The sequence below is a fragment of the Pagrus pagrus genome (assembly GCF_965226575.1).
Source record: "Pagrus pagrus genome assembly, chromosome: 13".
NCBI lineage: Eukaryota > Metazoa > Chordata > Actinopteri > Spariformes > Sparidae > Pagrus > Pagrus pagrus.
The window spans coordinates 19,254,180-19,281,360 of NC_140197.1; the positions used below are offsets into that span (position 1 = coordinate 19,254,180).

Sequence of the window (27,181 nt, forward strand, 5' to 3'; positions counted from 1 at the left end):
GATATCCAGATGACATGAAAACCTCTTTCGTTGCCTCATCATAAATAAACAAAGCCATGACAGCCTCATTATAGGCAATCAATATCATTCGCTGTGATTTAAACGACTCGCTGGCAGGCGGCTGATGGGTTCGGGGTCAGGATATCACCGGGCCAGCGTGGGAAGATATGATGATGGTGAATTACTAACATTAATCACTTCAGCCGAGAAGATTACCCAGTCTTGCTTTATTAGAAGTCCTCCACGGTGCAAAGAGAGGAGAGAGCGGGTCGAAAAGGGATATACTGTACGCTGCAGCCCGGCACAGCTTTGCTCAGCAGTTAAGTTAGAAAAGGTCAAACAGAATATGAGAACATGGCACATACCTTGAGGCTGAGAACCATGTACATAATGAGTGTAAGTGGAGAGGGGGTTGTGCAATTATACCAAAAAGCTGTCAGATGTTCAAATCAATGCGTTCTTAGATCATTTAAGTGGACTGACTAGTGTTCATTTAGGTCATTTTTCATTTTTTTACTCAGCCTGTAAGATTTAGAGCAGGATGGAAGACTCTCACAGGCAATACAGATTCCAATATTCACTCTTTGTTTACTTAACTTTGGTCTCCACCAACTGCTGAGAGAAATATCTGGCTCTTTAGCTGCTAAATGCTTCACTACGTGCATCAGCTAGTCGTCAACAGAGTATGTCCGCCGTTTGGTGCTGAGCAGGTACTAGGTACCTGTAAAGTGGGTTTTTGGAGCTGAACTGCTTGCTAAAGCCAAAAACGGCAGTGTGAGAGCAGTGAGAGGGAACTAAATCTTTGACGTTTAAAGGCAGGATAGATATAAAAAAAAATGAGCTGAAGTTCACCATAAAGCTCAGGAAAGGTAGGTGAGCTGCAAATAGAAAGGTGTAGTAATGAGTCCAAAAAACGTTTTTTTGGTTAAATGCCTGAAATAAGGTCTGTGGTTACCACAGTGTTAAGATATTTAACCCTTTCTCCCAAAATTTAATTATAAAGTGCTTATGTATCTTAAATAGGGGGATTGGTAGGGGGTGCACAACACAAGCTATCAAACTTGTAGTTATTATTTACCTATATACTTTGCTATTATTGTGATCATGAGTCTATTGAGAGACGAGGACAGGAGGGGAAACATAAGCCACTATCTCGCCCTCCAAAGTGTCAACTGGACGGGTGAGCGAGTTGCGAACATGGAGGGTTGAGCTAGCGCACGGCCCCGTGCTTGTGGGACTGCGTTTGTGCACACGGAGCAGAAATCCTCCGTCGCTGGTTCTTGTATGTGTGCAGGTTTTGAGACCGCTTGCCACAGAGGAGCTCGATTTCTGGCTGTCTTTATCAGTCTTTTGCTTCTTTTTTAAGTACATCCTTCATTCGAACACTGATTCAGACGCCGATTACCATGGCAACGGTAGAAGCTTTGAAGCTTTTGGGTCAGCCCTAACATTGTTATTCTAAAAATACGGATTATAGCTGCTTCAATGTCTGCCACTAAGCTCCTGAAGCAGCCTTTGCTATCAAAGATACTTGAAGCAGCTGTTGTCAATCTGTGAAACTATCGTCGGGTTGCAGATTTAACTGGTAATGGCTCTTAAAACTACATTTTCTCCTTTCTTATTGTAACACACACAAACCCCGCAAACAACTTGGAAAAGAAACGCTGCTTGAAAGAGAGAAGAACCATGACTGGCTCTCTGTGGCCATCAGCAGAAAGATAATAGGGCAGCAGTGACAGTCTGGCAGGTGCCATCATTCTGCAGTAAGTACAAAGGAAGGACACAGACAGGTACTTTCCAGGGAAACGGAGCCAAATATGGCTCCCATCTTCCAGTAAGGCAAATGTACAACACAACAAGGTCTGGCCTCACGTGCTTATAGAGACAAACACATGAAGAGAAGAGAAGAGAAGAGAAGAGAAGAGAAGAGAAGAGAAGAGAAGAGAAGAGAAGAGAAGAGAAGAGCTGTGTTGTGGTTTATGATTCATTTCATTATTGATTATTCTGCCAATTTTCCTCTGAAATTATTAATATAGAGCTGAGAGAGAAACTACAGCTGAATATCATCGACTTTGATAATTGATTACTGACCCTTTTCCAGCATCTCCAGTGATTGGTTGTTGTTTTTAGATGGGTTTAGACGGTTGGATCTGTCATCTTCACTGGTCCTAGCTTCTCACAAGTGAGCTTTTGCTAATTTGCTCTGCATCACTCTTTCTTGATATCCTTAAAAATGCTTTGGGTTTTGCACTGTTGGGCGGACGAAACAAGCAATTCAAAAACACCATCTTTGGCTCTGGGAAGCTGTAACAGGTGCTTTTCAATGATTTCTGATAACAACTAATAAATTAATCAGAACATTGATTGTCAGATTTAATAGCAATGAAAACAACCACCAGGAAGAGCCTCAAATCTGACAGCAGCGTGTTCAAACTGTCTTTCCTCACCTCAAACACCAGCTATCAGCCTCTGGGATGTAAACCGAGCCGCAACTCCATTTGTTGCTCAAACCACAGACCTCGGGTCAGTGCTGAGGAGCCAACAGGATGCAGCTGTAACACTTAACTGACCGCACGTGGCTGCAATGTGCCGCAAATAGCTTATAATTACAGCAGGAAGCTCTAAGTAAGAAAGCACAAGCTTTCTAACATGTGCACCTACAGGATGAGACAACAATACTTGACTCTATAGCACAGCTGGAACTGCAGAAACACTCAGCAGCCGAAAAACTATTTGTGAGAAAGTGAAACATCAAACCAACCCAAAAAGGGCATCAAAAATACATAGAAGACAGCTGCACAGCGATCAGTGTCGAGGTCAGAGCAATTTACTTCAGAGTTAGGCAACAGGGATGATGATGATGCCAAGATCCATGCCTGGCTGCAATGTTACCCAAGTGATTAACACAGACTTGAGCCAGACAGCGGAGGGAATTTTACAGCAGTGGGGAACAACTCTTTCCTGACAGCCAGCTCTCTCACTGGCACAGCAGATCTAGAGAAAGAGGATAAATCTCTGGAGGGAAACTGAATACATGATGGAGGAGATGGAGAAAAAGGAAAGAGGAGCAAGAAGTGAAAGAGTGGTAGCCACTCATTAATTTGACAGATGAGGGGAGAATGCAGGCCCATAAATCAAACCTGCCGGCTGGTAAACAGGAGACGCTTTCACTCAATCTTGTTGACTTGGACAACAGTACTGATTTCCAAGCCAGAATAATGGAAATCTGCACCCACAGGCATAGAGCCTGTGTGCAGACTTAAATTTCTAATATGTATGAATTACCAGTTCAGGCCTCGAATGCCCAAAATCAGACGTGCAGTCTCCAGGAAAGCACATTCATCATCTATTCAAACAAAAATAAACCTGAAATGCTAACTCCAAAGGGCAGATGAACGCCATCTGCACCACCTTAGTCAGACACTGTCACTTCACTTACACTGAGTGATAATGGACCAACACGCCTTTAATGATGAAAGGAGACATTAAGCCAACGTTCAGTAACACTGAGGCGATCTGCATAAATGTATCACATCAAAGCTGCAGTCAAGCAGTTTAGAGGCAAGGAAGGGAGAGGACAAGATAGAGAGGTAGAGATAACGCTGCAGGCAAATCTCTGTTAGAGAAGGTGACAGTTGTATTAAGTTGTCAAGCAATCCCTGGGGTTCAAAGCCAGGTTAAGAGAATGGGACACATTGAGGACGTCTGGAAGGCAACATAATTGAACAGGAGGACAAAGAGTGGGTAGAGACACAGTGGAGGGATGGGTACAGTCACATAATACTAACACCACAGAGGACACTTATAACTGACTCAAAACCCTGCCAGCCCATCTGTGCCGGGTACAATACATGATGTCAAAACCAAGTGTTGACCTTGACTAGTGCACATGCTCCCCCGCCACTGTGTTATCCAGCTTGGGGCCAAACTGCTGTTATTCTGGTACATGGGGACATTTCAGTTACAGGATGGGAAAGAGAAATTACAGGACATAAACCTAAGCACTGAAAAAGGTGCATGGGGGAGTAATTGCAAGCATAAGTCTCACCGTTGCAGCCAATTTGTAGAGCTGCTTGGAATTGAATTATGCTCGTTAGGAACAAAGCAAGTCTGGTGTTTTCATGCTGCAAGCCAAGATAATGAAAAAAAAAGGAAATAACAAAGGAAAGAGCAGCAACAATTACTACTATCTCTATTTTTCATATTTTCACAAGGCACCTACCTTTGAGCTGGTCAGCCACCACACTCTGTCCGATTCTCTCAATGACTTGCCCGCCTTCATGCTGGTAGCGGTCATCCAGGAAGTTGGCAGTGGCCTGTGACAGGTGGACCTTCCCAGCCACTCCCAGCTGCTCCATCAGGTTGGCCAAGTTGACGTCATTTGACCAGACATCAAACTTGAAGCGTTTCATGCCCAGGATGCCACACAGTACAGTGCCAGTGTGGACGCCCACCCTCATGTTGACCATCTCCCTCTTCTCCTGGCAGAACTGTTCAATAGCCTGAATCATGCCCAGGCCCATCTCCACGCAGCAGTAGGCATGATCTGGTCTGGGTTCAGGACAACCAGCCACGCAGTAGTAACAGTCTCCTAGAGTACTGATCTTTTCACAGCCAGTGAGCTCACAAAGTCGATCAAAGCGGCCAAATAAATCATTTAGGAGCCCGACGAGGGCATGAGCAGATTTGTTGGCTGACATTTTTGTGAAGCCAACGATGTCTGCAAAGAGGATGCTGACTGGCTCCATCCGTTTCATGTTAAAGGGTCTGAAGATGATCTGGCCTCGAGGGATGGAGGTTTTCTTGCGTTTATTGTTTTTAGGACTGGAGATGGCAGCTGCTGCGCCACTAGTGGAGTATCGTTTGACAGAATTGTCACCTAACTCCTCATCACCCTGCTTCATCAGCTCATCAGCCACGATTCTGGGCATGACGGAGTGGATCATTCGCTCCTTCAAGGCTTTCTCCACCTCCAGATCTTTGCCATGCATGATTGCTTGTCCCACCTTCAGGAAGGTGCAGCGTGACCGCACCTCCGACATGATGAACAGGTGGATGCCAATGGCGTGGGCACAGAGGTGGAGCAAAGCTTTGGCTGGGCCCAGCCAACTTAACGTATCCCAGTCTGATTGAGAGGCTAAGGTCCAGTTATCTCCTGCCTTTGCCAGGTGCAGCCAGCCCAAACTCTCAAAAAAGACAGAGTAGAAAATGCCGAGCAGGACAGAAGCATAGAGGCGAACGTGGAGAACGCTGTAGAGCAACAGAAGAACCTCAATGCAGAGGGAGAAGGTGCCGACAGGAGAAAGACAGGGGGACCAGGTGGTGTCTCCCACAAGCTTTTCGTAGGACTGGTTGTATGTGGGTCCCATGCCACTTAACTCTTCCACATCCAAGTCGAGTGCAGGTGTGGGAGTCTCCGGATCCCTGAAGCTTGATGTCTGGATCTGGGGAGCCAGGGTCAGGATGAAGGTGACAAGGATGAGCAGCAGAGATGCTTGGTTGTAGCAGCGAGAGTAGAGCTTAGTAAAAGTTAAAAGGAAAAGTAGGAGGCAGAAAAGGAGGAAGGAAGCAGTGGGAAGGAGAAAGGCAGTCCTGTCGCAGCGGGAAGGGTTCGCAGCAAAGTACAAACCCCAGAGGAAGCCAACGGCAACCAGGTAAAAGAGCACATAGCGGAAGCGCCGCTGGGTCTGAGGGAAACATCTTTCCCTGCAGGCCTCCTCCAGGATCGAAGAGTCAAACTTCGGGTCCCAGAAATGACCAGCAGATCTCTCAAAAAGCTGAGGCATCTTCTTCTGCGCGCGAAAGCTCTTGGCAACCGGCCTCCTGACTCCGGACTCCCCGGAGCTGCAGCTGGAGGAGATGCTGTACTTGCAGTGCTTGGACCCCACAATGAAGCCTCCCCCGATCGAACCAAGCGGGCCGCCTCCGTGCTTGTGTTTGACACTGCTGCCAATCCTCACTGAGACGCCTCCATCTCCACTTGAGTCACAGCTCACTTCTGTGTTGTGAGGCAGCAGTTGTTGGTGTTGGGGGGACGCCATGTTAATTTTTGAATCTATCAAAATCAAAGACTATGAGGAGAGGAGTTGAAGTAGGTGAAGGAGTAAGGCAAAGCACAGGCCCACAGTAGCACAACTTGGGCAATGATTGTTTCCTCTTAAAAGTGAGAAAAAAAGGGAGAGCACAACAAAAAGCTCCACTCAGTCAGCAGTGAGGTGGCTGCAGAAACCCCATCAGACCTTCCGAAGAGTTTGAATGGTTCATTATTGCCCCTCTTGACGTCAGTACCCGCATTCCTCTACATTCCCGTCTGTTTTGACGCACTTGAGACTGCAAGGTTCACTCGCTGCCGGCTCTGTTCCAGTCCAAGTCCACTCGGCTGCTTCAACACAGTCTCACTCATTGGAAAAATATTTGGGGGAAACTCTGAGAATTACAAATGATGTGTGCTTAAAGGGGAAAGTCGAAAAAAGGAGTGAAGAAATTGTTATAAAGAAGAAGTTGTGATCACAATAAGTATGAAGTGTTTAGCATCATATGGTTTAAAGGTGTTATTGCGTGTTTTCTTGAAGCCTGTAAGTCAATACACTTTCACTGCCGGTTATCCATTTCAGCTCCACTCCAGGGCTCCTGAATTTCACATTTTGTTGACAGGTCTGAGCGAAAACTTCACCCAAAACACATCCCCCGCAGTGTGTGCTTCGACTCCAGATCTGCTGCTTGCCGTCTTGATCGAAAAGGCCAGGGCGCAGGTCAACTCCAGATAACGCGAGCGCAAGAATTGCCATTAGAGCTCTTGTTTACACCCACATGCCCCTTCCTGCAGGGCCTAATCGTGAATATTTCCGTGGACAGAGCCCCGTCCTTTCCTGACTTTCCCCACCACCGCTGCGTCTCCAAAACCCAGAGGGGGATCTTGCGCACGCAGGTCTGCGGGAGACAAACGAGATGCGGCGACCAACCGGTCCTGGTTCAGAGTTGATCGATGTTGCTTTGGTACCCACAGTCACACCAGTTCACCGTGGCACAAAATCCATCCAGAGAAAACAGCCTGAGCAGACCGCGAGAAGTGGCGTCCAGTCCTCTCCTCTCCCTGAAGTAAACTTTGCCCACAGCAGCTCAGTCCTCTTCCTAAACAGGAGACGACGAGAGCCCGGAGAGAGTCGGGCTAATTAAAAGGTCTCCACCTCCCCTCCACGCCCCCCACACCGACGGTCCCACAGGTCAAAGCGGAGTGCTGCCCTGATCCAGCCACTTTAAGTGAATTGCACGGGACACACGAGAGACTGGATCCTCTCACCGCCAAATAATTATCTTTTAATCCAAGACAAATATGATGGATTAAGGCTGCTGCTGCTGCTGCTGCTGCTGCTGCTGCTGCATCGTCCAGTCTTTCTCGTCCGATGCATCGTCCACAGAGTGATGCTGATGGTGAGACTGTCTTATCTCTGCTATCTGACAGCCGATCTTTGCGCTTCGGCGGCGTCGACACCTGCGTGAGATGCGGTCTGCGCTATCCGGGCGCGGTGGGCAACGCAGCGGCCGCAGCTGCCACCATCTTCTGTGCGCTGTCAGCCGTCCAGCCGTGTGTGCGTCTGTGTGTGTGCGTGTGTGTGTGTGTGTGTGTGTGTGAGAGAGAGAGAGAGAGAGAGAGAGAGAGAGAGAGAGAGAGAGAGAGAGAGAGACAGTCAAGTACGCGAGAAGAAAATAGATGATTTCCGCCCTTTTCTTTCAAAATAAAACATGTGTGGTTATTGAAAACATAATTTTTACCCTCATCGCACGCTTCAGATCAACATCAGTGCTCCTTAAAGCTGCTCTGTGGAGCTCTCTTGTAAACAAAGTTGTGTTTGTGCTCAGTGTTTCTCATCAAAATGCATTGTGGGTGTCCTTGATGTATAACAAGCATATATGGCGTGTGTTTCCTTCCTCGACAAACATTTGTCATTTTAAAGAGTGAATATGTAGTTTTGGAGAAGAAATTCAAACTCGGAGTTTTAATATTTACAATATTAATGAGGAAATTATATTTATTATGTCTGTTACTGAATAAACAAGCTGTTCTCAGAGGAAAATAAGGTCCCCAGGACACTGTTTGAAGCTAGAAAGGTGGCAGGGTCCGCCACGTATAAACAAAGTAAAACAGTATGAAGCTGTGTTGTCTTTTAAGGTCAGTTTGTTTATTCAGTTTGTTTAGTATGTTTAGGCATTAACTGATTAAATGTAGGCTATTTCCCAAAACTACATAGTGCACCTTTAAAGAAAAAAATGAAATCATTTGCATCCTTTGCTGTTGCATTGCTACATTTTTTTAACGTGCGACCGCCAAGGTAATCGTTTATTTTGAAAATATATCCACGCGCTTTCGTTTTGGTGTTTAGCGTTGACTTGATGCTGCTGTCTGTGTTTGGCCAGCAGCAGAGGAGGGGGGAGAGGAGGGCTGAGTGTTCATGGGAGGGGTACAGTCGATCTACGTGCACGCACCCGTTAAAGAAAAGAGACCGAGAGGTAACGAGCACGTGCCAGGGGATGGGTGGGGACGTCTGTTTCCCCACCGCAATGAGCCCACAACCCCTCCACCTTCTTATCATTCCCACACTGTACCCTTTGCATTCAGAGTTAACTGTGCTTTATTTTATGTGGATGTGCAGATCTGTCTTGGGATGACAGCAGAAGATAAATTAAGAGTTATTATTGGAGGAAAGGGGAATCAATTATATTTAGTGAGGCTATTAAAGCCTAAAATACAAGGTCACCAAACACACAATATATTGGTTTATATTTAGGTTTTTATGAGGGATAAAAAAGTATTTTTTCTCATGACAATTCTGTGTCGCACACTGCAATATTTCAGCACCTGAATGATTAATTTTAAAAAGCAGTGGCTTCTCAGGGATGAGACAATGTAATCCTACAGTATGCAGCACAGTGTGGTAGAGCCTGGAGAAATCTTTTATTCTCTATTCAATAACAGCCTGAGAGAAATGTTAAACAGCAGCCCTCTGTAGTCAGTACAGCGGCTTTGCAGTTGAATAGTACATTGAGAGGATCCCCAGAGGGGACTGTGCGCCACCACATTCAGATTAGTGTGATTTACAACACTGAGCTTTTGGGGTCAGTCCGTGTCAGAATTAGTTTGCACAGTATAGACAACTAGAAAGTTTCAACACACTTGATTACCAGGTCCAAAAATTTATGAACTAATTTGATGCTTAATTTCCATTTGCAAAGTTAGACTCTTCATAATTTGTGCAAAATAATGTTTGTGGAAGAGAGGAAATACGCTCATAGAGAAACACGCGTGGGTTTAAGTCACTGTCTTTGTGCACAACTGTCAAAACTACATACACACTTCATCCAGCACACACAAACACACACACCCCTCCCCACTTCCAGTCACGACGAACTGTTGGTGCATTGCAGCTACAGGATAAAACCATCCTTTCAAACCCAAAAGTGAGAGATTGGACCATCAGAGCGTTCAGACTCTTGACATCAAGGTGTAACAGAGAGGAGAAGGGACAGGGACATGAGTGCAGGCAGAGATGTAGTATCTGTAAGCAAGGCACAAGTTTTAATCCCTCTGGTTTCTTGTTCCTTATTAAGAATTTTTTATTTCGTCAAAATAACCACAAAGTTTCACTACCTAGTCAATCAGAAATCTTTATTTTTGATGATCAAGCTTCCAAAATTGGGCCAAGATGAATTTAAATTTTATACCAAAACAGGGGAAAAAAAGGTGAATTAAAAACTACTTCAATGAGACACACATCCATTCCAGATCTAATTCACAGGTAAAGTAAGATAACTGATACCAAAATATACCAAAAGCACAACCACACAACATCATCAGCCCAAGCTATAAACTGTTGCCATGATGAGTGTTAGTTAGTGGTCTGTGTAACTTTTTACACTTTTGCACAGCACTCTCTAGTGGGCATGTTCTGGATCTGCAGTGTAAACATACTAAACACATCCAGTGTAGCACTCACACTCAAAGAAATAAAGAGGAAAAAACAGAAAATTAAGCAAATGTGAGATTAATGTTGTTAGCTTTTTTCTTTTTCACTATGCTTCAGATTTATGGGGCTAGTGAGGGAGGACAGAGAGGGAAATGGCAGAGCATTTTTGTCCATGAGTTGAATAAATCGGTGCTTTTTGGAGCTGTAGTTATTACTTATTACCTTCTTTTATTAATTTTTGTGACTCTGTATTTAAAACAATAGTTTGACATTTTGCTAGATTGATGCCACTTTCGTGTCTGTACAGTTTTGTAAATATGTAGCTGGAACCAGCAGCTGGTTAGCTTAGCTTAGCCAAGACTGGAAATGGGGAAAAGGTTAGCCAGAGTCTGTCTCAAGGTAACAAAGTCCGCCTACCTGCACTGTTATAGCCCTCTAATTAGCACATTATATTTCTCTTGCTTAATCGCTACAAAACCACAACATTAAAGCGACTCATTGCAGTTGTAGGAGGGATTACTAACCGTATTCACGGCGGCCATTTTCCTCTGAACTCACGCTCAGGGCAGGAAGCTCAACTGTGGTACTGCTGTGGTTCGGAGCCGTGTAAACAGGGAATCTGACAAATTATTTTGATTTGAGTGCTTCCAGATTGATCAGCAAGTGAAAAGACAATGGATAGTGAAAATCTAGAGGGATATGGAGTCATTTTTCAAGGTAGAACAACACATTTGATGACCCGTTATCTTCTGTTAGACAACAGCTAACATTAGCATTCAACCACTTCCTTAGCTAACATCGCTGTCTGAGAGTGTTACACGCTACGATAGGAAAAGCGTATATTAAGTTCTTAAATTTCAACCCATGTCTTGGACACATTTCTTTACGCCTGGAAGTGAAACACACGGTAATGTTAGCCAGGAAGTGTTAACGTGAGCTAATGGGTTACCAAAAATGTAGTTTTACCTCAAACGATTTCCTAATTTACCTCCAGATTTTCATTGTCCAATAACTTTTCAGTTGCTGCTCGACCGGTGAGTGATGTAATGATAACAACTTGTCCAATATAAGGTATACTAGGATGGTTCAGTATAACATTACCCCAGCATTCAAGCTTTCAACCCTGAGCACGATGTCAGAGGGTCAACGCGTTGGATTAGTTCTTGTCCAGGTGCAGTAACTTCCTGGAGTCCAGACAGTTACAGCGCCCGTCCAAGAATTCGTCAGGTCCAATAAGTGCATTTCCCAAAATGTGGAACAATTGTAAGCAATTCTAATATGCCATACTCCCGGGAAGTTCATTGAGGTAGGCTTACATAAGAACTCGCAGCTATGACATGTATCACTGCAAAACCATTGTGGTTAGTATTTGGGGCTTCCTTCTTTTCCACAGAGGTCAGGGGTCAACTCACGAGTCCTCCACTTCACCTTTACCTCCAGCCCACTTTTTGCAAGAAAAGAAATCTGCTATCATAATCTTGCAGCGATGATAGGTGAAATTGTATGCTAGGATGGTTCAGTGCACATACACAGCCTGCTTCAATACCCATCTGGAAAGTTTACACAGAAAAATCAATAAATAGCTTTCTAAACTGCAGAAAAATGTCTGAAGACAACTACAACCCAAACACATCCTTCATGTCTTATTTCTTTTATGGTCATTCAGCTCAAAGAAGCTGGGAAGCTTATCATTCAAGGAAAAAAAATCAATCACAACACAGTATTGAATTCATGCCAAAGACTGACAAACAGAAATAGTAAGATAAGTTAAGAAGTGAAGCAGAATGAACATACCCCCACTGCTCTGAAGACTCTGACCCTTGAACCCTGACCTCCGCTTGCATCACAGTGCTCATTTCACAGGTTGTCAACAACCAGAGCCAATGAGCGTATAAAACTACGGAAAAAAACGGCCTTATCTGTTGCAAAGCAAGGTTGGTTTAGGTTACATGAGGAAATATGACTTAGAGTTTATGTTAGAGGGAAATTCATGCATCTGTTAAATAAGATGTGATGTCTAACATGCAGTGTTAATGTTCACCTGTCTCAAAAGCAACGGTTTGGATGACCACCCAAACACAATAGCTTCGAATAGCACCCACAAAAAAAGGCTACTTCAAAAACAGCTTCTGAAGCTCATGGAATTGACACAAATTTGCAACTCCTGTTTCCACTTTTCCCATTTTATTCACATACAAGGGAGCTGGTAATTGACTGTTTTCAGTCGCAGGATTTATCAATTTTTATTTCATCTTACGTTTTTTTTCATTTCTGTATTTCTTCGCATCGTTATTTCCCCAACACCCAAATACCAGACAGTCCACTGTGATTGCGCAAGGGAGAGAGGAGGGCGTGTATTCGAACCAAACTCAGTGATCAGTGGCATGTACTCATTTCTTCAGCACTTGTGTCCTTAAGCTGCCTCATCAAACAATGACCCTCCCCTCCCTCTATCTGCTTCATTCCCACAGTCCCTAAATGCAAATCCCCATATTCTCCTGAGGAAAAAACACTAAACACTAAACTCCTCTCCTCTGTCTCCTCAACAATACAGGCGTTCTGATAAAAGCAGGTTTGGCTTCCACCAGACCCCTCCTCTTCTCACTTCCCCCACTCAAGTTATTTTGTTTTCCTCAGTTCTTCCGGTAGCGATTCTTTGGCTTCTCACCACAGCCAGTAGCCTCGCAGGAGGACAGGCCCGGCTGCTTGCCAGAGTTAATGCTGCTCAGAAGGGCAGGCAGCTCGTTGGTGATTGCCCTCTCAATCTTTTCCAGCAGACAGCCTCCCATGTAGGAGCACTGAGCCGTCAGGGGCTTGAAGTTGGTGACCGGGTTGACGCCAAAGAAGTCACGGTAAGCATCGCGGTTGGGCAGGTCAAACTTGCTGACGTTGGTCTTGGCTAGGATGGACTTGAAAATGTAGAACTTGTCTGGGTCATCCACAATCTCCTGGAAGACTAGTTCCGGGTCACTGAAGAAGCTCATCTTCTCTTTGAAGGTCTGGACGTAGCGGTCTACCAGCAGGCCATGGATGCGCACACGGATGCCATGCTGGCGGATGAATGCAATTTTGTTCTCCATGCGGTTCTCGATCACCTGGTTCAGATCTTCCAGGAGGGAGATCTCCTCTCGCTTGAAGAGCTCGCGGCTGGTGTCAGGTGCGTAGTCATATGGCCAGAAGGAGCTGACGTAGACCCGGGGAGGTTCAGTCACATTGATGAGGGGAGCCAAGCTCCAGAAGAGCGCTCCGTAGACTCTCATCAAGTCCTGGGTGGCCAGGTTGTCAGCCTTGTTCAGGATGATACGGATCTGGGATTCACGACCCTTCAGCTGCCGGAAGAGCATCTCCAGCTCCAGGCCAACGTCCAGCTTGGTGGGGTCAAACACCACGAAGATCAGGTCAGCGCGGTCAATGAACCACTGGCAAACATCATTGAAAGGATAGCCTGGAAGGAAGAAGAATAGAAGTAAACCCCAAAACACAGAGATGCAGCCATCTGCTTTGTATTTCTGAAGGGACAACTCTCTGTTTTACCTCTCTCCTGCTGCTTCCGGTTTTCAATGATTCCTGGAGTGTCCACAAAAGTCACACGTTCCAGCAGCTTGTGGGGCATCTCAATACCAATCAGCTTTTCCAGGAAGTTCTGACCAAACTTCTCCAGGGGAGAGAAGGACCGAGAGCTGTCCGCAGCCATGACAATACCCTCAACAGAGCGGATCTTCTCCCCGTGCATGATTACAGTGAACTCAGAGGTAGTAGGCTCAGCTCCTAAAGACAAATTGATGGAAATCAGGAGATCAGCAAGAACAGTATCAACGAAGAGAAACGGTTTGGAAACACTTTGATAGAGCTCAGCAGAGTTTTGAACCAAACATTGACAGAATTCTTCCTTGTTATTGGATTATAGCAGAAGGAATTACAACTTTTAACATTGTTAACTGCTAATTTAAGAAAATTATCGGTGCGACATACCTGTGTAGAGCTGATAGGGGCTGTCGTGCATGCCCAGGAGGTAATTGATCATGGAGGACTTTCCTACACTCCAGGGTCCCAGGAACAGCACCATGGGCTTGGAGGTAATCTCTCCATCTGTTGGGCAGGGAGAGACGACAATGATTAAAACCTTGGCTGGTTGGCTTAATGATGATTAAGAATGTCTCGAGTTCAGCCCAAATTTTCAGTGAGAAATGTTGAGTTTACATTGGTCACTGATAAGAAGAGGAATTTGAATTTGACATTTTGTCAAAAGAAGCTAATGTTTGACGCAGTAGTTAAACGTTCGTGTAGGGAACGTTTAACCAAAGTAATAACCCATCCAAAGTGTATGGGTTTGTTTTTGGGATGAACTACTTCAAGGCTCGTCAGTCACTGTCACTCTCAATCCAGAGCACAGAGGGACGTTTTGTAAGACTGAGAAAATAAATGAAAAGACAGATAGAAAGAAGAAGGATGTGTTGAAGCTGGTAGACTTGTTTAATAGCGTACAAATATTTTTTGCCATTTCTCAGCGACACACAAAAAAAGCAGTGCTATTACTCCGGCATGAAAAGGCCAAGGCTTTCAGAGCAAGCTGTGTGTCTCATAACAAGCTGCCATGTGTGTTGTGAGTGGACATGGTGTCGGGGTGGTAAGGCGCAGGAATGCTCTGTCATAGTCTATATACCAGGCCAAACCTGAATGAACTCAACTGTAAATGAGGATACAAGATTTTAAAAAAAGAGAGAAAATCAAAGAAAAAAGAGAAAACGTCACCCCAAAAGAAAGCTAAACAAGTAAAGGGAAAAAAATCCAAGTAGCCACCTGATGCTAGTGTGACAAAAGTATGTTGATTCACTCCTCACCGCACACTGACCACCCTTTCTCACCAGTGTCCCCTCCTCACACCTGTATGTCCTTTGCTAAAGCCAGAGCTGCACATGCAACCCCTCCATATTTTACATTTTACACCCTAACTACACAACTTAAAGGGTGACACTACAAATGTTACACATTAAAGTGTGGTTACAGGTCTTGGCGAGTAGTTTATCTGGAACAAACTTGCAGAAAACTGCAGGTCTGCTCCAACTCTCACCTCTTTTAAACCAAGGCTGAAGACCTTTCTGAAGACCAAAAGGCTTTATGCTACTTTTTTGACAGAAGTACTGCCCAAGACCTGTAAAAAAAACACTGTTTTGTTTTTAATTTACATTTCTTCCCTTTTCATTCTTTAATATGGAATTTGGTTTGATTGAAATTTTGAGTAAATCAAAAAAAAGAGTAAATTAATTTTGATTCACATGGGAACTGCTGTTGCTCTGCTCTCCATGGGCTGAACATTTCACCTATGGATCACTTTGACCTCACTCACAAGTGAAACATGTTGGAAAAAACTGACCCACAGACAGCAGTTCAGTGTCTCTATTGACCTAAGTGACTCACAAAGGACAGATGGAGGGGAAAAGGAAGGGGCTGAGCACTTCAGGCAGTGCCATGCACAGGCAAGCCCCGCTCACACCCACCTGTGGCTGAGTCCCCCAGGGTTCGTCCGGGGTAGGCTGTTAGATGAGGGGGGCGGAGGGGATGGGGAGAGGGTGGACAAGTGAAGGGAACAGGAGGTGGAGGAGAATGAGGAGTGAGGGTGTGAAGTTTCTAAAAGAAACAGGGAGGGGTAGAGTAACAATGTGCAGGAATGGGTGGGAGATAGTCCCATATTTGACCTAATGTGTCAAACATGTCCGTCTATGAATAGATGGTGTGCCTTTGTGGTCAGGTGATGAGGTGAATCTTTTTGTCTATTTAGGTTTTTTTTTTTTTTTGCTCTTTTCTACAAAAAATACTGTTGGAAATGTTCATTTAGAGGCATGATACAAGTGGTTTTTAACAGGTTTGCATGCATGCTGATCCTAAAAGGCCACAAGAGGGCGAGATTTCTTTCATTGTGGGGAAAAAAGAGCTTGTTGGCAGTTCAGTGTGCAGCTGAGATAGTTGTGCTTTCAGTGAAGAAACAGTGCACAGTGCAAAATCATTTGAAAACAAACATTTCAAAAAGGCTTTGGGGGAAAAGATAGAGTAGAAGAAAAGGGGAAGAAATATTTCAAAGTAGCATGAATGGAGTGTTTTAGACGAAATGATAGTATACCTTTTTTCCTGGACCAACAATGTTGGAGAAAAACAACAATGTGTGGGCTTGAAACTAAATATGGATACATGTATCATTACTGTTTCTGTGCCTTAGAGCCTAAGTGTTTACAAACAAGTCAACAAATCAGTCACCAAAGCAACCCAAACAGAAAAACCCACACATCAGAACAAAATGCAGATGTAGCGGAAGCCTCTGCGATACCTGAGATCTCGTGCTGCCTCAGCTCATTGTACTTGTAGGCCTGCTCCATCGGCTTGATGGATGTGTGGTAGATCTTCCGCAACCTCTCCAGAGCCGCTGGAGGACAAGAAGAAAAGGGCGGAAGGAGGATTCAGATGTTAGAAAAGATGTTTAAGACGAGACAGGGGGAAGGGGGCAATTTGATAGGCCGCATAAGAGAAGGAGAGGAAATAAAAGTTATTTTCAGTGTAACAATAAAATAAACTCATACATACTGTATAAGGAAAGGCAACAATTTAAGATAGGCAGGAGAAAAACTTTACTACCATCTATTTTATTATTGTTAATCACCTCATGACCTCATGACCTCTACCCCCAGGTTCATAGTACATGTTTCTGTTCAGTACACACCCCCTCATAACCAATCACATTCCATGATTATGTATTGTATAAATAATTTAAGATTAGGAAAAATTTGCAACAATCACATCTATTGAATCATCGCTGATCATCACCTGCATAGTCTCCTGCTTTTTCTTCAGTTGCAAGTCGCAGTGTCTCATCGATGTGAGATCTGTCTCTGAGGACGGAGGTAAAAGGTTCTTCTTCTTCTTCTTCTTCTTCTGTAAAAACAACATTAACAAACATTAACTTAGTTAAAGTCTTCACTGTATGTTTTTAACTGTCTGATGATGAATACTAACAGACAGTTTCATTATAAAGCCTAGTGACATGTTCAGTGAAGCTGAGCTAGAGACGAACAGTGTTGCTATTTCTGAATCCACATCAATCAACATGATCATGTATCACCATTGTGGGGAATTTAAGTTTGACACAAAGGTGTTCCCATGTTTGAAGCAACATAGCGATAGCGCCCTCTTGGATGCCCCTATGGTAGATAAAGCATGATGAAGTGCCCTCTAGGGTTCCCTGTCAGTGGATAAAATGCAATACAGTGCCAAATAGGCTGCCCCACATGGTGGAACACTTTGGAACTTAGGACTCTAGGAACATAGGACCTAGGGGATTTAGTACCCTGGGAACATAGGACCTAGGGGATTTAGTACCCTGGGAACATAGGACCTTGGGAACTTTGAACCTGAGAAACATAGGGCGTTGGGAACATAGGATCTTTGAGGCATACTACCCTGGTAACATGGGACCTGTTGAACTAGGACCCTGTGATGTAGGACCTTTGGAACTTAAGACCTGGAAATATAGGACAATAGATTCTTAGGACCCTGGAGACACAGGACCTTAAGTACAAAGGTGCCTGGGAACATAAATATGCTCCAGAACAAAGTCTATGTATCTATTAACTATGGGGAAAATGGGTGACTTTCCTTCAATGTACATACATTACAGTTGGTACACAAAGCATACATGTGTGTGGTATTTTGATCTCTAACATATACGGAGTGTGTGTAAGAGTTTGAGGGACAGAAAGAAAATCTGCTCACCAGTGTGTCATGTCCACTTTTGAACATTTCAGATGACTTAGATCACAGTTGTTGGCACAATCAGTCCCTAATTTAGAAAGCAAACACTAAAAATAAACCGACACATTTGTTTGGCATCACCATGGGCTTTATAACAACAGCAGAGATAATAGAGGTAGACAGAGAGGGACTTCCCCAGCATTATAATGGACTGGGCGGAGAGCTGGACTGAGTGTTTCCATCCGTGAAATACATGATGAGACAATGATGTGCAATCCTCTGTCTTTTCTCTTCTATATTTACCCACCTATCACAGACTTATCGCGCTGTGAGGCCTGTCCTTGTGTGCCCAGGCCTCAGAGCAAGCCCTCCTGTAACACCTCCCACACAATCCTGCTCCAGACAAACCTGCTACGGCTATGAGCTATATATAGGAGCAGTTGGGAAGTTTTCCTGGTTCACACTTCCATGCCGTGAGGGCGTTATGGGTCCTAGTAGCCAAGCAACCAGACACTCCCCTAATAGAGCTGTTAAGGAATTTTAAAAGTATTTACAGCATGTTAGTGGAATATTAAAGCTGACAGCGCCTGTAGGGCTTATTACTTAGTAGTGGTTTTATTGTAAATTAGACTGTAAAACACATGGCATAATCTGAATATTGATCTTGTTGTGTAAGCACATCACACACAACACTACTACAGCTCTGCTACTATAGGACTGTATTTTTTATATGAATATCAAAATTCTTCACAGAAGCACTTAGGTCAGTTTGACACTCAAACAAACCATATAACCATAATTTACACCAGAGCCTGCTGTTGTAAAGATCTTTGCTGGCACATGCCAGCGGCACATGCATTTGTTCTGGAAGTGGAGGATGGAAACCTTGATGAGGTTATGTATTTATATGGGATTGTATTTGTGATATATGTGATGGGACCCGAGCACAGGCATTAATAATAACTATATAAAAATAGCAGTCTTTTGGCTGATGGTCTCGTTTGCTGTTACAGGTCATTTATAATCATCAGAGGAATCACAAGACTGTTTTATAAACACTTAAAAGTTCCTCGTAGTCACTTTAAAGTAAAGATATTGTGTTGAAATAAAGTCACCCATACCATTAGGGCTTCAGTAAAAGTCTTAAAGTATCCAATATTCAATACACTTAAATATCAAAAGTAACTTTCTGGCAATAAATGTACTTAAGTATCCAAATTAAAGTGTCTAAGTAATTATAAATATACTTTTACAAGTATGGAATATGCTATATACAAAGAGTCGACTGATCATTTACCTGGCCGATCAGTGGGTGTGATATCCAGAATTTTTCTGACTATTGGAATCGGAGTTTTTTTTAAAGTCAGATCCATGATCAAATAAATTAATAGTGCTGCTAATGCAGCATTTATCTGCAAAGTAACTAGTAACTAGAGAGTTTCAAATACATGTAGTTGAGTGTGTAAAACAGCAGAAAATGGAAATACTCAAATGAAGTATTAGTATCTCAAAATTGTACTTAAGTGCAGTACTTGCATAAATGTACTAAGTTTACATTCCATCATCACAGTGTACTAACCATGTTTCAGTGAGATTACTGTACTCTGCACTTGGAAAGGTTTTAATCGTAACAAAAGCAATGATGTGGGTTTTCAAACTTGTCTTTTCCTAATGCGAATATTGGAGAGATTTAATGTTTACCATATTACAAATGGCATAATCAAACTGCCCACTTTGCCAAATGTTTGCTTTCGGTATGCCAACGATTAAACTGGATATATGTATCTCACTATCAGCAATAACAGGGTAACCTCATCTCTGACAATCTGCACATTATATATATTGTAAATGCGTGTGAGAAAACTCCACCATCTCAGAGGGCAACATTGTCATGGTACCCTGCACCCACACCTGGAGTACAGCCACTGGGTGTGTGGCCAATGACTTCTAGGGTTTCTGGCCAAGAGTCAGAATGACATGTTGCTTTGGCCAAAACTGATGGTGCATCAAATGACAAGTAAAATCATCTGAGGGCCTGTTTGTTTACAAGCCTGAAGAAAACTAGCTTATGTTTATGAACCGAGAGTCTTGAATAGATTCACATTCATTAAAATGAGAAATGAACTGGGGGTCAGAAAAGGTGTCTGCCAAATGAGGCAAAGACATAAAGTGTCCAAAAGCAGGGAGCACTTTCATGCAATCACATAACTTGATAGCACTTCATACCATAGAAAGCCACACAGAGTATTTCAGTATGTATACATATAAACAATCATGTAATGACCATAAAAGCCCCCCCACAATGACATATCATGTGGCGCACTCTTTAACTGAGATCCCGACAGTGGCTCCTTTGCAGTGTGGCAACAGTGACACACAGCGCTGGTTAAGAAACAGCGCAGCATTGCTGATTCTCCACGAGTCAACCTGCTAAAAATAAGCCTATGTAATGTTGCTCCCAGCACGGTGCAAAAAGAAGAGGAGCCAAAAGGTTAGAAGCCAAAATAAAAGGAGGGTATGAGTAATACTGCAATCCCAAAAAAAGATCCCCAATCCATATTTGTCACTCTGTACTTAAATGTGTAATAGGCTACATTTAGTCGTTATTCTCAAGGAGGCACGGTAAGATGGTGATAAAAAAAGAGGATGTATGGCAGCTATTGCCCAAACAATTAAAGAGAAAATGGGTTCATCCTTTTATACACTCCGGTCAATATGAGAATTAAGGGAGCAGTCAAATGAGCATAAATAAAAGGCATTTAAAATCAGCCAGTATAGGTCTAATGATAACTAAATGCCTCTGCAAAATCTACTTGTTGCACTAGTTGTGATACATGGCAGCCATTTTGCAACCCCAACACTTGTCAGTGGCACAGGTTGTCTGCATGTCAAACTGAGTCTAAAGGAGGAAGTCATCTGAACAAACACTGGGTACAGATTTTGTGCAAGATGTCATTAATTAAAACATGAGGAAGCTTTTCTTCTTTTTTTAAAGAAGCTTTCAGACGGATGAATCAATTTGGAGGCTAAACTGGCTTTTGAGGAACAGATCCCATCTCTTCACTGTACCGAGCCTGTCCCTGCAGGACACGAAGCTTACTCAAGCTTCAGTAACTTGACTCATCACTCTGAAGAGTCGCGTCTTTTAACACCAGCCTCTTGAGTGGGCCTTAACTGCTGTGAACGTGTTAACACCTCCCAATCCAGTCGAGCTCTGATGGAAGCCCTGGGACAGAGGTCTGCAAAGATCAGAGCGGTAGTGTTGCCCGCGGAGGGCGGGCCTTGCATCAGCGCTCAAAATTAACCCTGCAGGCGCCAGGGGAGTTGAACCCCGGACATCTGCCGCCCAGGACCATGTGTCCTCATGAGCCCGTTGCCACACAACCCTCCCTCAGTTTGGAGAAACATTCTGGCGGCATCAGCACATCCAGTAGGAATGTTGGTGATTTAAGCCCACCACGGCCTCAGTGGCTGGGTAAGTCATGCCTCAACTATAGATCCTTGTGTGGAGGCCATCAGAAAGAATGCCAGTCAACTGCTGCAAGTGTGAAGCTTCTGTGCAAATATGTTGCTCAGGTTTAAAGCAACAAATGTAACTTCCTGGAGAGTCAAATTCTGACACTTTAGATTGGTGTCTGACCCTTGCTGCCAACCCAAAGATTCAGTATTTGACAGCGTGAGATTGAGACTCATTCATGAACTATCTACATTTTGTTGCTGTAAGGTCCTCTTTGTTGGAAACTTTATTTTTTCCCACCTCTTCAAATACTGACACTTTGGGATGGTGGCCATCAACCTACAATCCTGTATCGTCACTATTTGAAGAGGTCGGAATGAGACTCAAAAGTCAACTTTTTAACAATAATTCAGTTGAAATGGTGATCAAAGCATACAGCCAGTGATTACCCTAATGTGTATTTTGTTTTAATGTGGATATGAATGTGCATGCTAGGATGTGTCTGCAGTCTTGTGCATTTACACGGTATATATTCAGTATCTGCATATGTGTAAAACCCCAGGATCATGTTTTGCTTGCGGCACAGTGGAGGTAAATTGAATTAAAGGGAACATGATGAGGGCGGCAGGCCTGGAACCCCCCAGTCAGAGGATTTATCCTGAGCACGGGGGGATTCAGACAACCTTAACGCTAAAGGCCGGGGGGGTTTCCACTGGAAAGATCCATATAGAGGCATCGCTTTCAGTCCAGTTTTTTGATAATCACAGACCACTTTGGCTTATACATATACAACCTACTGAATGCTAAATACACCTCTTATCAGAAAAATGCACCTGATTCTTTCTCTAGCAAGGGTTAGCGGTGTGATAGCAGTCGGCAGAGCGTGGCGAGAAGAGGCCACAGATGGCAACAGGTGGCACGGCTAGTGCAGCTAGTACTCCCCCATAGTCAAAAATAGACCCACAATGGGTCAGAGGATGGACAGAGGAGGGGGCAGAATGGCTGCCTCCTATTTTAAGTTTTTAACTGTTGGTCAGTGTGCAGATTCAGAGACACCCACATCCCTCAGGGCTGGTTGTGTAATATACAGGCTAACCAAGTGAGAGTTACTGTACTGTACATTTCAAATACTTTACGATACCCTGCAGATAAAACACATGATGGCTTCCCTTGTAGCTCAGGCGTTTTACACAAGAAATACAGCTCAATCACAAGTATAATTCAGTCACTTGTTACTTTCACGCTCTCATTCCTATAAAAGACGGAAAGTGAGAAAGGCAGTCAATGAATCAAAAAAACATCACTGACTTTGAGCCTTGTCACCAGCCCCTACAGAACATCTTACATGAGCCACATCCAAAGTGTGAGTCCTCTAAGAGATAGGGTCACTGACAACTTGACATGAAGCTGAGTGACAGCCTCAAAGCAAGGCCCGATGGCAAAGGCACCTTACGCTGAGGTGTTGATCTGGTGCCTCTATCCCGGCTCTCCTGTTCGAAAGCCAGGAAAGGACGTCAGGACGTGCCCTTGGGCCTGGGGGGCTTGTCTTAAGGAGGGGTGTGTGGTAAGGCAGTCGAGTATGCCCTACTACCAGCGTAGGGATGTCCCAGACATGCCACATACCATTGGAGGGGATCACGTGGAGACGGTACGCCTTTAAATTTCTAAATATCTCCTCTGCAAAGTGAGCAGGCCTAAGATGTTATTACTGTATCGAGGATGGATAATGTTACTACTGAAGTGTAAACACACTGGTGTGAAGAACTAATCAAGGGCCCGAAGAGGCTATGATATAATTGTATATGAAAAAAGTCAGCTCTCATCTTGTGAGTGGTGCGCTGTTGACACTTTTATATAGCTTTATTAGCTTTTTAAAAATCGCTTTCACACTCAAGCTCGTCGTTTGAGTTGGACAGCGAACGCAGCTTCGATCCTCGTTTGGTCAGTCAGCGCCATTCTTCAGATAGTGTAGGGTTTCTTGACATCTTAGAATAACCCTAAGTTACTATAGCAACATATGTTTGGTCATACATGACAGAGCAGTGTCAGAGCTAGGTTGGTCATGTAAGACGTGTTGACCTATTTACACAGCAAAAAAAAGACAAACAAAAAAAACCAATAAGTTTCCCTGCTTTGGCGTTAAAGATGGAAGCTTTTTAGCAGCAACATTACCAGCTTGCAAAGGTGGCAAAAGTCTCCAAATCCTTCAAGCAGAAGTGAGAAAGTACAGTTTCTGAAGTGTACTCAGGGTATAAAAGTAAAAAGTACAACCTCACCTGTGCATTAAAACTAATTACAAGTCTATTTTGAAAATGTTAGGAGTGTAAAATGCAGTTATTTGTGTTAAAATGTAGGGAGTTGAATAAAAAGTTAAGTAAAGATACCTGGAAAATCTACTTCAGTACAGTAACAATGTATTTGTACTTTGTTGCTTCCCACCTCTGGAGGCCTGACATATGGAACGGGCCTGACCACACCTGAAAATGTCTTAATGCTGCCGGATGCACAAAGGAATGCAAAGTTCTATTATAAAAAAAGATTCTTTCTATTATGTCTAGTTCCTATAAGTCGTGGTGTCTGTGCTTTACATCAAAATGTAGATATTTCCAAACCATCAATTAATTCCATGTATGCTGGTTATGTGATCAAATCGCTTCAGCCTTCAAATTCTTTTAAAACAGAGACAAGCGAGACAAATTGAGGTAAGATTTCACAACATCAAGATCACCATGAGGGCAATTGTTGCTTCTTGTACTCAAATCTGTAAAATTAAAGTGTTAGGACATAACTTAAATGTCTTCTGACTAGAAAATCAGCAAAGCCGAAGACAAACTATTATGAGATGATAGCAAATCGATTTTACATCCCTTTAGAAACCAGATTACCCTCTCGGCTCCCGTCTGCAGAGTTAACAACTTAAATGGAGTTCCTGACGGCGATCAAACCGATCAATAACACAAATAATTACACACTGTGTGGACAAAGACTTCATGATTCCCATAATTGTCCATAACCTGCAGGTTTTGGAATCGAGTCTCCTGTGTGCTCTGCAGAGCAAAAAAATCAATACACTAATATGCACATGCAGTAGATTTATAGACAAAAGACACCTGCAAGGGCCTGCAGAAGAGGTCTATGGAGGCATGGGTTGCAGGCAAAGCCCGGCCCCTCCTGCCTGGAGAATGCATGTCCCTATAAGGCCAACTGCTGGGAATAAATTGCGATTGTGACAGTGCAGAGTGACAGCAGCTGTGCAGAGTTTCTAAAGGGAAGCATGGGGCTGGGAGGGGTGAGGAGCCAAGAGGAAAGGGGAGTGGAGCGGAGGGAGGGAGGGAGAAACTGTAGTGAACAGTGTTGGGTTTCAGGAGGCCTTCCAATCTTAGACACCTGACAGCAGCCTGGAATATGGAGGCCTGGGCCCGGGCCGTGGAGCTGAACGCCACCCCAAGGACGGACAAGGGTGACAGACAAGGGTAATGCCATCCCCTCCAGTCCAGACCCGGAGACCAGTCCACATTTTTACAATGGGTAATCTGGGAGAAGTTGTTGTCGCTATGGCATTGAACACTGTGGGTGCCAGGTGATCATATTTATTATAGCATTGTCCTGATCCCTAGAGTTTATGATGCTATGAATTATCATCAAACGAAATGTTGCCTCCTGCACGCATCTGACGTCCGGAGCAACTCCTCCAAACCAAGTTGTAGACAATAAAATTCAAGGTTGAGGCAAAGAGATCGCATCTATGAGTGCGATAAAAAGCTCAGTGTCCATTCAAGCTCCTGCGTGGCTGATCTCTCCTTGGTTAGACTAAGACTTTCCATCAGCTGGTGCCATGCGTTAGGACAGCTGACACGCTGTCAGTCCACCAGAGAGGCCGAACTCTCTGAATAATCCTCAACCGCTTGCCTTCAGAAAGTTGCCAGAAATGAATGATAAGGCCTTTGTTCATACATCCAAAGAGTTAGGAGTGTGCTGTTTGTTTTAGATTTTAACAATTATAAAGACAAGAAAGAGACACTGAAATCTGTCATTTTGTACTGGGTGCCAGCAGTTTAATTATAAACTGCAACAGATTTTTAAATAGTCCTGCTTGGTGGCAGAGATTCAGGGTAACATTTCTGTCTCTGTCTATCGTCGGTTGGACTGTCGCTGACCCTACATTCAGCGAAAGGGCCATTTCCGGCCAAACTGCAGCCACAACGGCCACAAGAACCAACCTGCACTACCTGCATGTAGCCGTATGACAGCTCATTCCTGATCATTGTAACGGTCTGAATCACAAATCTTGAAGAGTCACCGTAAGATCAAGCTAACAGAGCAATCGAGCGCTCATTACACCAGCCTCTAAACATACACCACATAGCTATTCCATTCATCTGCAGCACTTGTGCACAAGTATATCTCGTGCCCACAGCGCACCAACCTACATAAAACAGAACAGATCCACCAGATTTATGAGCAAAATGCTTACCAAGAGACTTACCTGCTGTGGCCTGCAAATGCAGCAGGGAGAGGAAACAGAAGATCAAGACTATACCCTTCATGATGGCTGCCAGGAGAACTCTGATAGTCACACAGACTATATATACCAAGGCAGGAAGGTTAAAGGGCACACAGAGCGAAGAGGCGGAGCGCAGAGAGGGCCAGCTGGTGGAGGGGCTGAGATTTGTGTGTTGGAGGTGTTGCAGGAGTCACAGCATGCCACAGGGGCACTACGCGTACAAGCAGCTGACTCTCCTTTTTAGAGAGGACGCAGGTTGGGCCTTGGCATCAGTGCACGGAGAAATGCCTCTATGTGTCGGCGCTGAATAGCTCAACTTCTCACTGATGATACTGAGAAGTTGAGCTACACAAAATGTGTCTTTCAGAGACAAAAAAAGAGGAACAAGAAGAACACTTCCAAGAATAGGACATTTTACTGTGACTTCAAGGCAAACTGGTTTGATATCAGGACTAGAATTAAAGGAAAATTGTAACGTTTTAGGAATATTTTGCCGTCTTGCCAAGAATTAGAACTTTAAAAGTAGGGTAACCCTGAGAGTTAAAAAAATAAAATAAAAAATCAAGAAAGCATCTGCTATGTGAAACTGGTGAGGAAGTTATCTTGTGTTTTGTCAGTTTGCATGTGCCAGAATAATCACCCAAGCTGTTGTATATAGTTACTTCCAGGTAAGAAGTTGACATAATGTTGCTTTAATCCGCACAAAAGCTGGAAAATGTCAATAGATTGTATTATGGAGGGTTATGCGCCTTCTTTCTTTTTTTTATTTTTACCTTTTGTACAAGAAATTACAGGTAATAAGTGGCCTTAATAGAGGCTGCTAGGCTGATTGAACCAGGCTAGCTGTTTGCCTGTTTCAGGTCTTTGTGCTAAACAAACCAGCTGTTTGCTGCTTGTAGCCTTATATTCAACAGACAAATATGAAAGTGGTATTAGTCTTCTCATCTTATCTCATCTGCAAGAAAGCAAATAAGTGTATTTCCCAAAATGTCACAAGCAGTTTCATCAGTTAAACAGACTGAGGAGGAGCATCGCTTTCTTCTAAATTAATGATGAATAAGTAAATCAAGAATCGCATCCTTCACAATGAGCTGCTTTTGTTGCTTTGCCGAACAAAGAGTGATGATCAAACGTCTGCGACGTCACCGCCTTTCACTGTTTGCAGTAAATTTGCCCAAAGTAAATGAGAGTCTGGCACTGGAGGGAGCTGTCAACCCTTTATTCTAATCAGGAAGACACAATGCTCACTTGGCAGCCATGTTGGAAAGTAATCATGAGACAGTTGTGTGAGAGAGAGGGAGGGATGAGAGCTGAGCAGAGGGTATGTCTGGAACATAAAGACCCCAGAGTCAACCCAGAATCCCTAACACAGCGAAACGCTAGGCGGATTACCGTTTTATCACACTCAAGCAGACACACTGTGCTGAACATAATCTCACAATTCCTTGGGAATCAACATCTCAACTGTAAATTAATCCCCAAATATGGCAGGAGTTTCTTACTCCAGCATGTCCGTCC

General features: G+C 43.8%; 2 protein-coding genes across 8 annotated transcripts in view; both read right to left on the reverse strand.

Moving 5' to 3' along the window:
* Positions 1–7,614, reverse strand: part of LOC311268146 (adenylate cyclase 9) — a 36,603-nt gene extending 28,989 nt beyond the window's left edge. For both annotated transcript variants that reach the window (XM_084371595.1, XM_084371594.1), the window contains exon 1: positions 4,223–7,614. In XM_084371595.1, the coding sequence (XP_084227721.1) occupies positions 4,223–6,041 (1,819 nt within the window). In that variant the 5' untranslated portion in view covers positions 6,042–7,614. The remainder of the gene's footprint in view (positions 1–4,222) is intronic.
* Positions 7,615–9,650: 2,036 nt separating this feature from the next.
* On the reverse strand, positions 9,651–25,758 carry srl (sarcalumenin; the record flags this gene model as incomplete). Of its 6 annotated transcripts, none has more annotated exons than XM_084371480.1 (7): positions 9,651–13,407; positions 13,497–13,730; positions 13,935–14,051; positions 15,461–15,496; positions 16,285–16,380; positions 16,779–16,883; positions 25,646–25,758. In XM_084371480.1, 7 exons carry the CDS (start codon positions 25,704–25,706, stop codon positions 12,596–12,598), a joined length of 1,461 nt encoding a protein of 486 aa, XP_084227606.1. In that variant the 3' UTR covers positions 9,651–12,595. The 6 variants fall into 6 exon arrangements, with proteins under 6 accessions (XP_084227606.1, XP_084227605.1, XP_084227604.1 ...); XM_084371479.1 differs by having other exon boundaries at positions 16,779–16,886; positions 25,646–25,746; XM_084371478.1 differs by having other exon boundaries at positions 25,634–25,706.
* Positions 25,759–27,181: the final 1,423 nt, after the last annotated feature.